This window comes from Crotalus tigris, unplaced genomic scaffold (genome assembly GCF_016545835.1).
Source record: "Crotalus tigris isolate CLP2741 ecotype Arizona unplaced genomic scaffold, ASM1654583v1 scf7180000018750.1061991, whole genome shotgun sequence".
Lineage (NCBI taxonomy): Eukaryota > Metazoa > Chordata > Lepidosauria > Squamata > Viperidae > Crotalus > Crotalus tigris.
In genome coordinates, this window is record NW_024097182.1 from 417946 (window position 1) to 432433 (window position 14488).

Below are 14488 nucleotides of genomic sequence, written 5' to 3' on the forward strand. Positions count from 1 at the left end.
GATTCAGTTAACAACTGAATCATAAGTCAAAGTCATAACATCGGACGTGAATTTCTTAACACTTGGCTAAGCAATGGAAATTTTCATCCCATTTGTGGTTGTAAGATGAGAACTAACTATAAATACAGCAGATTCTATATTCAGAATTACCTGGATTTCTAAGAAGCTACTTGCTATGTTTGCACATAGCCTTTTGAATTTTATCTTAGCATCTCTTGTTCACCATGGTAGTAGCTTCAAGGAAAAGAGTTTATGTGTGCAAAGTAGGAAAAAATTCTCATCTTTCAAGCAGATCTGTTTGCAACAAAACACAACCTGAGGGGGGGGGGGAAACTTGAACATAAATTACTTAGCACCTTTTTGTTTCTACTCTAATGCTTAGAATAAAGTAAGTGATAATTGATAGCTTTACTTAGTGCCCTTTCAATCTAGGAGAAATGCCAGGTTATCAAAGGGGAACAGATACCTTAAGCACAAGTGAAACTCTTAGAGCAGTTTTATTACACAACAGCACAACAAATGTCACAACACAACAAATGTCAGATAAACAAACTGTATTATAATGTTTAAAAATATAGAGATCTAACTGCCTTTGTAATTGCCTTCTAAACTGTGCCGCACATGTTTTAAAATTTAAAACCTTTGTAACATATAGGTAGTCTTTAAACCTTTCATCTGGGCTTTTGCCCGCAAGGCTTAGGGTCCAGTGATTTAATCAATAAATAGACAGAAACAATCATTTGGATCCTTTATTGATCCTTTGAATCAATAAATAGACAGAAACAATCATTTTTTGGGTAAGTTTGTTGAGTGTTGTTTTCTACCCTAGGTTCCCTAAGAATTCTTCAGAAAATGTATATATTTTTTGTAATTTTATTTGTGGTTTGCCCAAATGTAATATACATCTCTCTCCCCTCCCTCCCTCTCGCCCTCCCTCCCTCCTCCTTCTTCTTCTCTCTTTCTCTCTCTCTCTTTCTCTCTGATGGAGAGCCTTAGATGGTGATAATTTGTTCTTATATTTAATTTCTCCAATTCCCACTCCTCTCAATTCCTTGGCTGGCGAGAAATGTACCTTACCGTATCAAATTCTCCACACAAAACAATTTTGGCTACATTTTAGAGCCTATTAATGAACACCCTTGTGACCTGAACTTGCACTAAAGACTCCTCATACACAATTGCCTTCTTTATATGGCATGATTATATATATTATCAGACATGATATTTTTCACCAATAGTGATAAGCTGTGTTTTTGTTTTCTGAAAATATCGTTGGAATTAGAAGATGAACATTTTTCAAGCATTAAGTCATTCTTCTAGTACTATCTCTAAAACCAATTGCATTAAACACTTTTCTAATTACTACATAATATAAACATATCTTAGAACTGAGCAACGTCTTTGAGTCTAAATTACATGGCATCAAATATTCTTTTTCTTTGATTCTTGGTTTCCTTCTCTTGATTTCTCTTCTTAGTGTTTAATTTGCTTAAACAGCTAAGAGGGTGTGTTGGCAATGTCGCATCGGAAGGTATATTGTGATGTCATTTACATAATTGGATCACTGCAACCAAGAAAATTAAAGTGCAGAATGGGTAAATGAAACGTATGAAGCTAAAGAAAAAGATAACTGAGGTACAAAAGAAGCAGTGTAATAACACAGAATTGTCATTCTTCACAAAGACAAATGCAAGGCAGGATAAGTAGTTTCTCCTGAATTTTGCTTTAAGTTCATTTACAGACTAATGGTATAATTAAATATATTATGCTATTTATTGCCACATGGAATTATAATCCACTAAGAGATGGCTTTGTATTTAATAATTGTACTTAATAAAATTATTAATTAATTTCAGCTTTATTTCAAAGTGCAACATAGATAATGAAAACTTGAAATATAATACTTTTGAAATATATTGGTATTTTGCACAGAAAATTGTTGCCAGAGGATTATGGGGTGTTTTATCAAGCTTATTTAAGACATGAGTAAGTCAAAGTAAAATTCAGAGTATTATCTTTATGCAATGAGAATGTGATAAATACCTCCTAGAACAGCCTAGAGAATGTTGAAAGCTTTGTGAAAATACATATTTTCATTTCAACCCAATACAGACATATACACACAAACTCACACACATCAATCCCATTATCTCCATCATGTCAAAACTTTGCAAGTGATGAGTTGCTTTTCAATCTGCCATTGTTGTTTTTGCACATTTACACAGCAATCTTGAACATCCTCCTCCGAGAGTAAATAAAATGAATTCTATGAATTTGATTTTATGAACTGCATTGTGACTCTTGTTTAATTAAAACTGTCACATTTTTACAACCCACACCCACCTTCTCAGAGGTGCCATAGACGGTGCCTTTCCTATTATAAAGCTTTCAGCGATTTGAATGCATCCTGATTTCTACATAAAATACACACGGACAAGGACTTCCTGCCCTTGTCATTTTCTCATCTTGTCACCTATGTTTTGTCTGAATAGGAGGAAAGCATGGCAATTACATGGCAATTACCACACTGAAGAGAACAGTTATTTCCTAACACAAGTTTCCTGTGAGAATAATATCAGGGGAATGGTTTCTTATGTAAAACTGAGCTAGGATGGTACCATGTTACAAAAGTTTCTTGAGCTATAAAAGTAATTTATATGAAAACTCTGTTCAGCATTATATTCAGAAGCTGCAGGCAGTCTTAGATTTCTTGCTCCCATGTCAACATTTGGAGAATACTGGTCAGCTAAAGTTAGGATGAGTTTAATTGGCATGCAACTTTTTGCATGCCAATTAAAGTGAACTGTTTATATATGATGTTCTCCTAGTTCAGATATAATTAAAGACACTGTCACGTCTTCCATTTTGTTAATCATTTAGAGTATTATTCATTGGTGGAAAGGCAAAATAGAAACTGAGATTGTCAACTTTCTCAGAGCAACAGTCAAGGAAAACAGTTGATCTGATTATGCGTCATTCAGATAGCATTGATTATTCACTACCATTGACCAGGATGGCTGGGTTGACAGGAGTTGGATTTCAACCACTTAAATTATTTAATTCCTGGTTTTGATGGATTGATTATGGAGTACCAAGTAACTGTCATCTCTTAGCAACCACAAAAGTACATTCAGCTCTTTGGTAGGAGCTAATTGTATCAGTTCTTGCTACTAAATCACTGGATACCCAGAGCCTTAATCATGGTATACGAATGACTCATAACCATCCTAGAAACACCAGTCCCTTTAGAGTTTAGAGTTATCTCAGCAATGAAGGAATTGTTCAAGCACAAGGAGTACCATTCAAGAAGCTCCAGAAAATAATGAATCCTTTATAACCCATGAATTTCAATTTGTTTTAGAAAAGATTGTGCAACAAACAAATATTGATTGTACCGGTTACAGATAAGCAGACAACTGACCTGCAGTAAAAAGTTCTTCCAGGGCCGTCAATGCATTTCCCTCCATTGAAGCAGAGGGATGAGTTCAGCAGCAGTTCAGTGCAAATGTCAATATCCACCTCACAAAATTCACCTCTGTATCCACTCAAGCAAATGCACTCGAATGCATTGACCAGATCTTGACAAGAGCCTCCATTAAGGCAAGGGGATGATTCACATTCCTGATGAGATAAATGATAATAAATTGATCTCAGAGCTTTGAAGCATTATATGGCTTTGTGGGAACAGATCCCTATTCTATCTGGCAGCAAGAACTCAACTCTTCATGAGTAAATTGTTTTGTATTTAAGTCTATGTCTTTGAATTAAGCCACAGTTCTCATGTCAATAAGTGTAGACTTAAGTATATGTAAGTTATAGATTTTTATAGTAACACATGACAAGAATGGAAGATTAATCCCTAGAAATCTAACCCACTTCCATTTTTAACAATGCAGAAAAGGTCAAGCAACTTTCACATTCATGTCAGGATAAATAAATTTACCAAGGCTGATTTATATAGTTTTATTTATTTAAGCTTTTCAAAGATTTTAGAAAGTTGTAAATACAAAGCAAGAAAAAAAATCTATAGAAAGATTTTTAAGTAATGTTTTCCCCTTGCCTTTGTTTCCCACCACTAACCTAAATATTTGCACTTTTATTCTGAACACCAAGAGTTATTGATAATATCTGTTTAAGTCATTCTGTCTATTTTTTAATTGGTCTAATAACTCTTTTCCTAGAAAACATGTTCCAAAACATGTTCCAAAGTTTCACATGCTGTGTGATATGTAGTATATACAGAAGCCATTCCTGCTTAATTTGGTTATGGAGATACAGTATACAGCCGATTTTGCTATTACTGAATACTCTCAAATTTTAGTCTATTCATTGCATCATTGGCAGGGTTTTTATTTTCCAACATTGGGCCAAATTTGTCCATGTAACTTAGCAAACTCTGATATTTTGCCTCTATATTTTCTGGAATTACACCTAACAGAAATATTTGTGGTCTTAAGTCACATTTTGTTTTTAGAATTTTTTGAATATATTGATTATTCTTCCACGTAGGTTTGAGTTTTGTAATTTCCTCTTGTGATAAAATGTTCCTTCTCTGTTGTGGCATTTGCAATATTTATTGTTATATGATTTGTCTATCTTGGTAATTGTTTATGGCATTACAAAACAGCTGTAAAGCAGTTTATACTAATTATCCCTTAAATTGGAGATTGAAATAAACATTATTGATTTTTTTCTATTACTCTCCCTATTGTTCTACTGTGATTCCTCTTGGAAGTTCTGCATTCACTTTACTATACAATTATTCATTTTTTATTGTTTTCATCAATTGTCTTATTGAGCTTTTTGTTTGCATAATAGTTAATATTACATCAACTGCTAGCATTTAATCTTGTATGCCTTGACATTTTTTTATCCTATTGGCTGGTACCCTCATAGTGTACAAATTTAGAGGAATAACTATTGGAAACATTGCTAAGAACAATGAGTTCAATTAAAGAGACACAAACAACTTAAAAAAATGTAGAAGAAGCATACATAACTTTGATTTACAAAGAAGGAAATGGTCCAAAGAAACTTCAGTCACACAGAACAATTTTTCTACTCAATATTGGCTATAAGATATTCACTATAATATTAGCTGAATGTCTAAAAAATTGTGTTTCTGAAATAATACATGTAGATCAAACAAGTTACATTCCCAAAAGGAAGATAAAACACAACCGCAGATTTATAATAAATGCATTATAATACATCAACAATAAGAAAAAGAATGTGGCAGTAATGTTCCTAAATGCAAAAAGAGCCTTTAATAATTTGGAGTAGCCTTTCTTGTTAAAAGTTTTAAACAAATTCAGTCCAGGATAAGAATGTAAAACTTGGGTGGAGGGTATATATTTGTGGTACAACAAGGACTACAGTAAATAGAACATTCTCCACAAGTTTTCCAATAAGTTAAGATGCAGGTCAGGGGTGTCTACTCTCTGCTTCAGTATTTGTAATCACTTTAGAAGTGAAACAAATATTTGGGATCAAAAGTGTAATATATTTAGTTTTGCAGATAATTTAAAAATCCATGAAAATTCACACTAATTGTTATGCCCATTTCTATTTTATTATACATATTTTCCTTAATATGTACATTTTACAAGCAATTTTTGGGATTTCTGTGCATTCTGGTATTTCCTTCAAATAGGTTTTTTTTCCTTAATGCAATTTTACCTATATACACATTCATTTTATTTTTTTTTAAAAAAGGGAGGTGATATAGAATGCAACACAGAGTTAAGAACAGTGAAAACTTTGGTGCACTTGTGTGGATGACATCTGCAATTGAGAAAAATGCCATCTATAAAAGGCATTCAGTTTTTGTTTATACTGCTTACGCATTGTTTCTGGTGTGCAGTTTGCAATCCACCATTAACAATGCATTTACAACACCTGTGGAAAGTTTTGTTTTTAGAGAATAATGAGAAGTACTTCTCTCCATTAAGACATCTGTGCATGTTCAGGCACAATGAAATTTTCCTCAACATTGAACAATGTTCTGTTCTAGGTAAGATTTCTTTAACACATAATCTATTTCTTATATATTAAGCTTCACCTGCTTAGACTTTCTTCATTTTCATATATCTATACCAGACTTGGGCATTTTATGGCCCCTGGGCTACGTCTGGCCCATGGGTGGTCCTTGTTAGGAGGTGGAGCATTGGTGGCAAGGGGAGGAGTGTTGGCAGCATTGGGGGTGGAGGGTAGGGTGGTAGCAGCAATGTAGGTAAGATGGCAGCATCAGAAGCTAGGGGGTAGTGGTGTTGGCCCTCCACAAACTCTCAGTTTCTCATGTGGCCCCTTGCGAAAATTAATTGCCCAACTTTATTTATTGATTTATTAATCATAGCTGCCCATCTCATAAATGATTTTGGGTGCCACACCTCAATTGTATAAAACAACAAATATCTAAAAATAATCATTTTAAAAATATAAAAAATCATTATCAAAAATGAAAATATTCTCCAAAATTTAAAATATTCGATATAGTTCATTTTGGCCCTGTTAAGGTTTTAGATGGAAATGTGAAGTACTTTGTAAAGTTCTTCACTTTAGGAAATGTAACAGAGGCCAATTGGTGACAGTGATTTATACCGCCATTAATCTTATATTAATTAGGAATAAAGTGAGAGTTTAATCCAGTTTTGGATTTTTTGTTTGATGATATAACTGCATTACATTTACTGGTAATTCCCATCTAATGATCATAACTGAGCCCAGAATTACTGTTAGTCACTGTGGTTGTAAGATGAGGCACTCACATAATTGGAAGTAATTTTCTGACATTTTTGCAGCAGTTGTTAAGCAAACCTATTCATTAGAATAGAACAGAACAGAACAGAATAGCAGTGTTGGAAGGGACCTTGGAGGTTTTCTAGTCCAACCCCCTGCTTAGGCAGGAAACCCTATGCCATTTCAGACAAATGATTGTCCAATCTCTTCTTAAAAACTTCTAGTGTTGGAGCACCCAGGAGTCGGATTTTTACTCATATATATATATATATATATATATATATATATATATATATATATATATATATATATTAAAATCAATAAATAGTTGAATACCAAGAGAATAAAATTATACAAAAGTTAAAAATGTTAAAACTTTTATTTACTAAACCTAGCTTTCGTCAAGAGCTCTTGACATCATCAGGGTGTAAACAGCAGTCGTTGGGAGGGCTTATATGCAGCCTCCAATCATTTGCGCTCGGCTCTTGGATCGTGTCATAGGTCCCAGCTGTGTGCGTTGTAATCCAAGTGTGTGTCCTGCATTAGGGTGTAGTTGTTTCTCACCCTTTCTACGTGTGCTGTTACGTGTGTCTTTCTCGCTAGTTCTAAAATTAGCTGGGGTATTTCCCCTTTCCTTGCAGTTAGTGCATGTTTCACTAGTTTCCCGTTTGTGATTCTGTCTGTCATGGGCAGTAGTTGCTGTTTTCTGCTTCCTTCTAGTTCCTCCAACCATCCCCTCCGAGCCACGTTCCAATCCTCCTTTTCTCTCAGATCGTAGCCCCCGTGTGCCATCCCGTCCTGCACCACTCTCCCTCCTATTCCTTTCCATCACTCCCTTAGATCTATCATCACTCTCCTCCCTATATTCTTGGGAGGAGTCGTTCTGGAGTGTGTGCCTGTCAGTAAGGCATTGCCTAGCTCGTAACCGGTCAATCCATTGCTCACTCCATTTGGGGCTTCTGTCCTCATCCCTCATCGGAGAATCTCCCAGGCACGCTCCATTCGTAGTCTTCTGTCCTCCCAAGGGATCAATCACCACAGAGCTATTCCCCTCCCTCTCACAAACCAGCCCAACTAGCGTAACGAGGGTGTCTGTTTCACTCCCCGGGGGGTAAATCATTCCCCCCGGCATGTGCGATTGTAGTCCGAGCGCTCTATCGTATGCTGTATTTCCTATTCCTCCCCCCACAGTTGTTATCTCCGTTCGTATTTCTCCTATTGAACCGATTGGGAGGGCCTCGCTCTCTCTTTCCTGCTGCAATTCAGTTGTCAAAGCACCTCCACTCGCTCCGTTCATCGGGAAGTTGTTCCATAATTGACAGTCAGGTTTCTGGTGGCTGTTTGTCATTTGTGGGGGATTTTTCAAAGTTCTACCGTCTTGGTCCGAAGCCAAGGGAATGTCCATTTGGTCGTGTTGTGTGTGGGGGGATGTCCTATTCTTCTCCCACACATGTGGTCAATACCTAGGTCTTCTCCAGCAGTTCAAGCGACAGTTCATGTGCCATGTTTGTAAGGTCTGTTGTACCGGGCACATGTCTATATGGCGATTAATGGAATTTCCCCCTGAAAACCAGGCCTCCTTTAATAGGCGGCCCCCCTTTGTGGCATCACAGGCCAAGATTTGTGTGTGGTCAAAATCAAAGTTATGGCCACTTTCGGCCATATGTGACCAGATCTGCGAGTATTGCTCGCCCCTCTTGATTGCCAACTTATGTTCATGTAGGCGGGTCTTCAGCCTTTTTGATGTTTCCCCTACATAATTACTGTGGCAACCCATGCAATCAATTTTATAAACCACCGCAGACCTTTCTGCGGTGGGAAGGGGATCTTTGGGGCGCATGATCTTTGATCGCAGAGTCTGGTCAGGTTTATGTGCCACTCTTATGCCATGGGGGGCCAGCAGTCTGGCTGTGGCTTCGGACACGTTATGAATATACGGTAGGGAAATGCGTTTTAATTGTCCTTGGGGGGGAGTTTCTTGGTGGTCATACCTGGGTATCCTGCTGTGACGTTTTATGAATCGTAGCGGATATCCATTGAGTTGGCAAATCCGGTACAAATGTCTCCTCTCTTCCTCCTTTGCTTCCACCATGCTGCAATGTGAATGCACATGCTTGAACAGCGTTTTAATACAGCCAACTTTATGGGATACTGGGTGGTTGCTGTTATAGTGGAGGATTCGGTCCGTGTGGGTGGGCTTGCGATAGACCTTCGTATGTACTAAGCCCTCTGGTGTTTGTTGGACAAGTACATCTAAGAAGGCTATCGAGCCCCGGCTCTCCTCCTCCACCGTAAACCTAATATCCGGATAAACCGAATTGAGTATTCCCATAAAGTTGGCTTTTTGGCATCGTTTGACGACAACAAACGTGTCGTCAACGTACCGAGTCCAAAATTTGGGCTGGTACTGGGACATAGCCTCACGTTCCAGTTGCTGGAGAACTGCCTCTGCTATCACGCTGGAAGAGTGGCATAAGAGTGGCACATAAACCTGACCAGACTCTGTGATCAAAGATCATGCGCCCCAAAGATCCCCTTCCCACCGCAGAAAGGTCTGCAGTGGTTTATAAAATTGATTCCATGGGTTGCCACAGTAATTATGTAGGGGAAACATCAAAAAGGCTGAAGACTCGCCTACATGAACATAAGTTGGCAATCAAGAGGGGCGAGCAATACTCGCAGATCTGGTCACATATGGCCGAAAGTGGCCATAACTTTGATTTTGACCACACACAAATCTTGGCCTTTGATGCCACAAAGGGGGGCCGCCTATTAAAGGAGGCCTGGTTTTCGGGGGAAAATTCCATTAATCGCCATATAGACATGTGCCCGGCACAATGGACCTTATAAACATGGCACATGAACCGTCGCTTGAACTGCTGGAGAAGACCTAGGTATCGACCACATGTGTGGGAGAAGAATAGGACATCCCCCCACACACAACACGACCAAATGGACATTCCCTTGGCTTCGGACCAAGACAGTAGAACTTTGAAAAATCCCCCACAAATGACAAACAGCCACCAGAAACCTGACTGTCAATTATGGAACAACTTCCCGATGAACGGAGCGAGTGGAGGTGCTTTGACAACTGAATTGCAGCAGGAAAGAGAGAGCGAGGCCCTCCCAATCAGTTCAATAGGAGAAATACGAACGGAGATAACAACTGTGGGGGGAGGAATAGGAAATACAGCATACGATAGAGCACTCGGACTACAATCACACATGCCGGGGGGAATGATTTACCCCCCGGGGAGTGAAACAGACACCCTCGTTACGCTAGTTGGGCTGGTTTGTGAGAGGGAGGGGAATAGCTCTGTGGTGATTGATCCCTTGGGAGGACAGAAGACTACGAACGGAGCGTGCCTAGGAGATTCTCCGATGAGGGATGAGGACAGAAGCCCCAAATGGAGTGAGCAATGGATTGACCGGTTACGAGCTAGGCAATGCCTTACTGACAGGCACACACTCCAGAACGACTCCTCCCAAGAATATAGGGAGGAGAGTGATGATAGATCTAAGGGAGTGATGGAAAGGAATAGGAGGGAGAGTGGTGCAGGATGGGATGGCACACGGGGGCTACGATCTGAGAGAAAAGGAGGATTGGAATGTGGCTCCGAGGGGATGGTTGGAGGAACTAGAAGGAAGCAGAAAACAGCAACTACTGCCCATGACAGACAGAATCACAAACGGGAAACTAGTGAAACATGCACTAACTGCAAGGAAAGGGGAAACACCCCAGCTAATTTTAGAACTAGCGAGAAAGACACACGTAACAGCACACGTAGAAAGGGTGAGAAACAACTACACCCTAATGCAGGACACACACTTGGATTACAACGCACACAGCTGGGACCTATGACACGATCCAAGAGCCGAGCGCAAATGATTGGAGGCTGCATATAAGCCCTCCCAACGACTGCCATTTACACCCTGATGATGTCAAGAGCTCTTGACGAAAGCTAGGTTTAGTAAATAAAAGTTTTAACATTTTTAACTTTTGTATAATTTTATTCTCTTGGTGTTCAACTATTTATTGATTCTAATATGAACATACCCAAGAGTCATATTTTTACTTGCATAGCTGATATATATATATATATATATATATATATATATATATATATATATATATATATATATATATATATATATATATATATATATATGTTTTCTGAGGTTTTCGCGGGGGTTTGTATGTAGGTCTTTGGTTGTTCGGGTTTTCTCCCGCGTAAAATTGGAAGTGTCTTGGCGACGTTTCGACGAAGTCCCATTCGTCATCTTCAGGCTCATGTTTTCAGCTTAGTGAACAGGCTCCTTCTCACTTTTAAAAGAAATGAGTCTTCTCCTCTGGTACTTTTTCTTCCCCACCTACTGTAAGCTTTGATTCACAGCATCTGTTATCACTTTCCCCCTTTCTCCTCTAAGACATTTCAGCATTGACTTCAACAGAAATGATAGTAATAACATGGAATTTTCACCAAAAACCTTAAAATACTTAGTGATACCTCATCATGACCATAGACTAACCTGGAACACAAAGTTATACAAGATTGAATCACAAACTGAATAAGGTTGTGATTTGCCCCATTCTTTTGCAATAAATTAGTGTCTGTCAGCCAAGCTTCTGAAATAATAAATCTAAGTACTTTAGGTAAAATATTTTTTATAAATTAGTATAGACACATTTTTTCTAAGTTCAGGAAAAAAAACAGTGAATATTTTAAAGTAAATCAGCGCAACCATAAATACCGTAGATTTCCTTGTGATACAGGAGTTATTTTTACTGAAAAATAAGCAGTTATTTTTACTGAAATGCAAATGAATCCAAAAGGTACTATATGAAAACAACATGCTTTCTTTTTCAGAATTTCAGCTGGGAAATGTAGGGTGATTTATTACAAAACATTATATAAAGTAATTGAATTATACATCCCATGGGAAGTCTGGGATATTTTGCATACTATTAAAAATAAACCTCAACCCTATAGTCTGCACTAAATTAATTAAAATACTTGATGAAGCCTACTAAGTCAATTTTGTTTTTTCAAAAAAATCAGTCTTTCTTTGGAAACAGCAATTTCCAATTAGTGTCATTCTATTTTTATGAACTTAAAAAAATACTTCATTTCTTTTTTCCTACTCCTTTTCCTCTAGCTTGTTAGACCTTCAAACTATCCTTATAGTTTTCTTCCCTTTATATTCTATATGTGAAATTTAGAGGGAGCAAATCACCCTGAGTTAATCATTCACTGAAAAAAAAATCATTTCAATCATTGGGAAGTATTAGTAAGGTGACCAACCTTTTTACAATGAAAAGGAGGACACAAATAAATTGAAGAAAATAAATCATAAATAAAATAAACATTTTATTCATTGCAACAATAATACAGACAACTTGCATGTGCAAAGTTTGCCAGCCGGGTGTTTTGGCGCGCTCAACAGCAATTCCTATTGGCTTTCGAAAGCCAATAGTGGGAGTAGCACAGCTCATGCAAAAGTTGAAAAAAAAAACATTAAAAAAGGTGCCGGAACACCGTTCTGAGTGTTCTATGAGGGAAAAAAAAGCCCTGCAGATTAGTCTTCAAATATCGAAAAGGAGGACATGTAGGAGGACACTTTTCGAGGGAGGACAGAACTTACAAAAGGAGGACTGTCCTCCCTAAAGGAGGACGGTTGGTCACCTTAGTACTAGAATAATAAATAAAGCTAGGCATAAAGACACACACTCAATATAGGAGTAGAATACAAACTGTTTGACAGTTAATTTCAAATGAAGGAGGGTTACTTTTGGAAAAAAAATCTCATTTCAGATTTCTAAATACCTCTTGACACTTCCCACTGATTTCCTAAGTTACTAGAAAATGACAATTTTTGCTAAATAACCAAATATTAGTTATGGTATATGGGTTAATCTCAGATGAGACATGCTTAAATCCTAGAAGGCAGACAGGTAATATACTTTCATTGACACAGAGATGTCTTAAAGAGGCTTCACTTAACTTGATGACATTGACTAAGCTCCTGAATTTTAGAGCAAGAATAACATTTGAAGCATGCAGACTCCTTTTTGGCACTAAGTTTTCCCCTTTCCTCACTGGTCTTAAAATCCTTGATACCCTCCAATGTTGTACTAGAGAGTCCCAGTCCAACAAGGCACCCTGGAGGATTGAGGTGAGAGTGGGACAGATCTATCTTTCTATATGCAGTACTGCTGTTACCATTTTCATTTTAAAATAAAATGGAGAACCTGTGGCCTTCAGATGCAATCTGACTCACAGGCCGTCTCAATTTTTTTCCAATTCCAGATCTATCAGTGTAAAAGATAACACATACAAGCTGAGTGTAAGTCCCCTAAAAAAACATGAACTATAGAAATGGTTTGGATGGATAACGTTTCAAAAAATCCAGGCAGACTACCGATTTGTGAGATATCAGGTATCATTAGGTATCAGTTCCCACCCCCTCAAACTTGGCAACTTTAAAATGTGTGGTCTTGCAATCCCCAGAATTCCCCAACCAGCATACTGACTTAAGAATTCTGGGAGTTGAAGTCTATACGTGTTAAAAGTTGCCAAATTTGAAAAGCATCTATTTCATATTACATATCTACCTGCATACATGTAAAAACTGTTTAGAAAATAGCATCTTTTTCCACTTTTCCTACATTCAATTTCTGAGGAAATACACACATTAATATACCGTACTTTCCGGCGTATAAAGACGACTTTCACAAGCGGTAAAATCAGCGCCAAAATCGGGGGTTGTCTTATACGCCGAGTCGTCTTATACGCCAGAAATTATATAGTTTCCGGCGTATAAGATGACTTTCTAGGCATGCGACTCGGCACCGAATACGGGGGTCATCTTATATGCCGGGTCGCCTTATACACCGGAATATACGGTAGTTGTGCTAATAGAACAGAAGGAATCAGCATCTGTTCCTTAATGGATTAAGTTACAAGCTCTGCAGAAAATGCAATGCTTCTTTTAGAACAAATGAGAAAAGGAAATCCAATAAGTCAGATTCCCTAAAGAAAAATCACAAACGTTAACTGAAGTAATTACAATGGGACACATTTCTGAAGAAGAACAAAGCTGCCAGAATGGAAGAGTTTTGGGCAGAAGACTCTCATTCCAGGGGTGAATGGGGAAAAGTGAAGTCCTTCAGCATTCCTCACTCCTCCCTAACCAATCATAGATGTGAAGGATTAGACCCACAGGACCAGCATACGTATTTATTATGCAGTATGCATTTTTATTCCTCTCTGAAGATGTAATCCCAAAACAGTTGGCAGCAAAGAATAAACTAATTACAATGAAAATTTAAAGCACACACACACACACACACACACACAATACACTGAAAAGCACAAAATGCAAAAAGGAACGTAAAACAGTAAGCAAGATTAAGAATCATTTTTAATATAGAAATATAGAAATATGATTTTCCTTATTTACTTTGGCTGGGTTTTCCCCCTGTAATGTCAAAAGCCCAAACCCACATAATGGCTTAACTCAATGTGTGAACCCATCCATTGTCTGAATGGGGTTGTGTAGTATTGAATCAAGACACAAATCCAGAAAAGCACCAGAAAATAAACCATGGTATGGTGCCAGACACTCTTTTAGAAGGAGAAAAAAAATGTCCAGCATTTTTTGGGGAAAGAAGGCTCAACATTAGCAGAATTAGAAATGGTAAGCCGGTCATTATGTTGGAAATTTGGCCATTATTTTGCACCCACCACTA

The 14488-nt window shown here is 37.8% G+C and overlaps 1 protein-coding gene across 1 annotated transcript in view; it reads right to left on the reverse strand.

Moving 5' to 3' along the window:
* LOC120313635 (protein eyes shut homolog) overlaps nt 1-14488 on the reverse strand; it is a 304352-nt gene that overhangs the window by 251418 nt on the left and 38446 nt on the right. The window contains exon 4 of the mRNA XM_039355733.1: nt 3422-3621. Within this exon, the coding sequence (XP_039211667.1) occupies nt 3422-3621 (200 nt within the window). The remainder of the gene's footprint in view (nt 1-3421; nt 3622-14488) is intronic.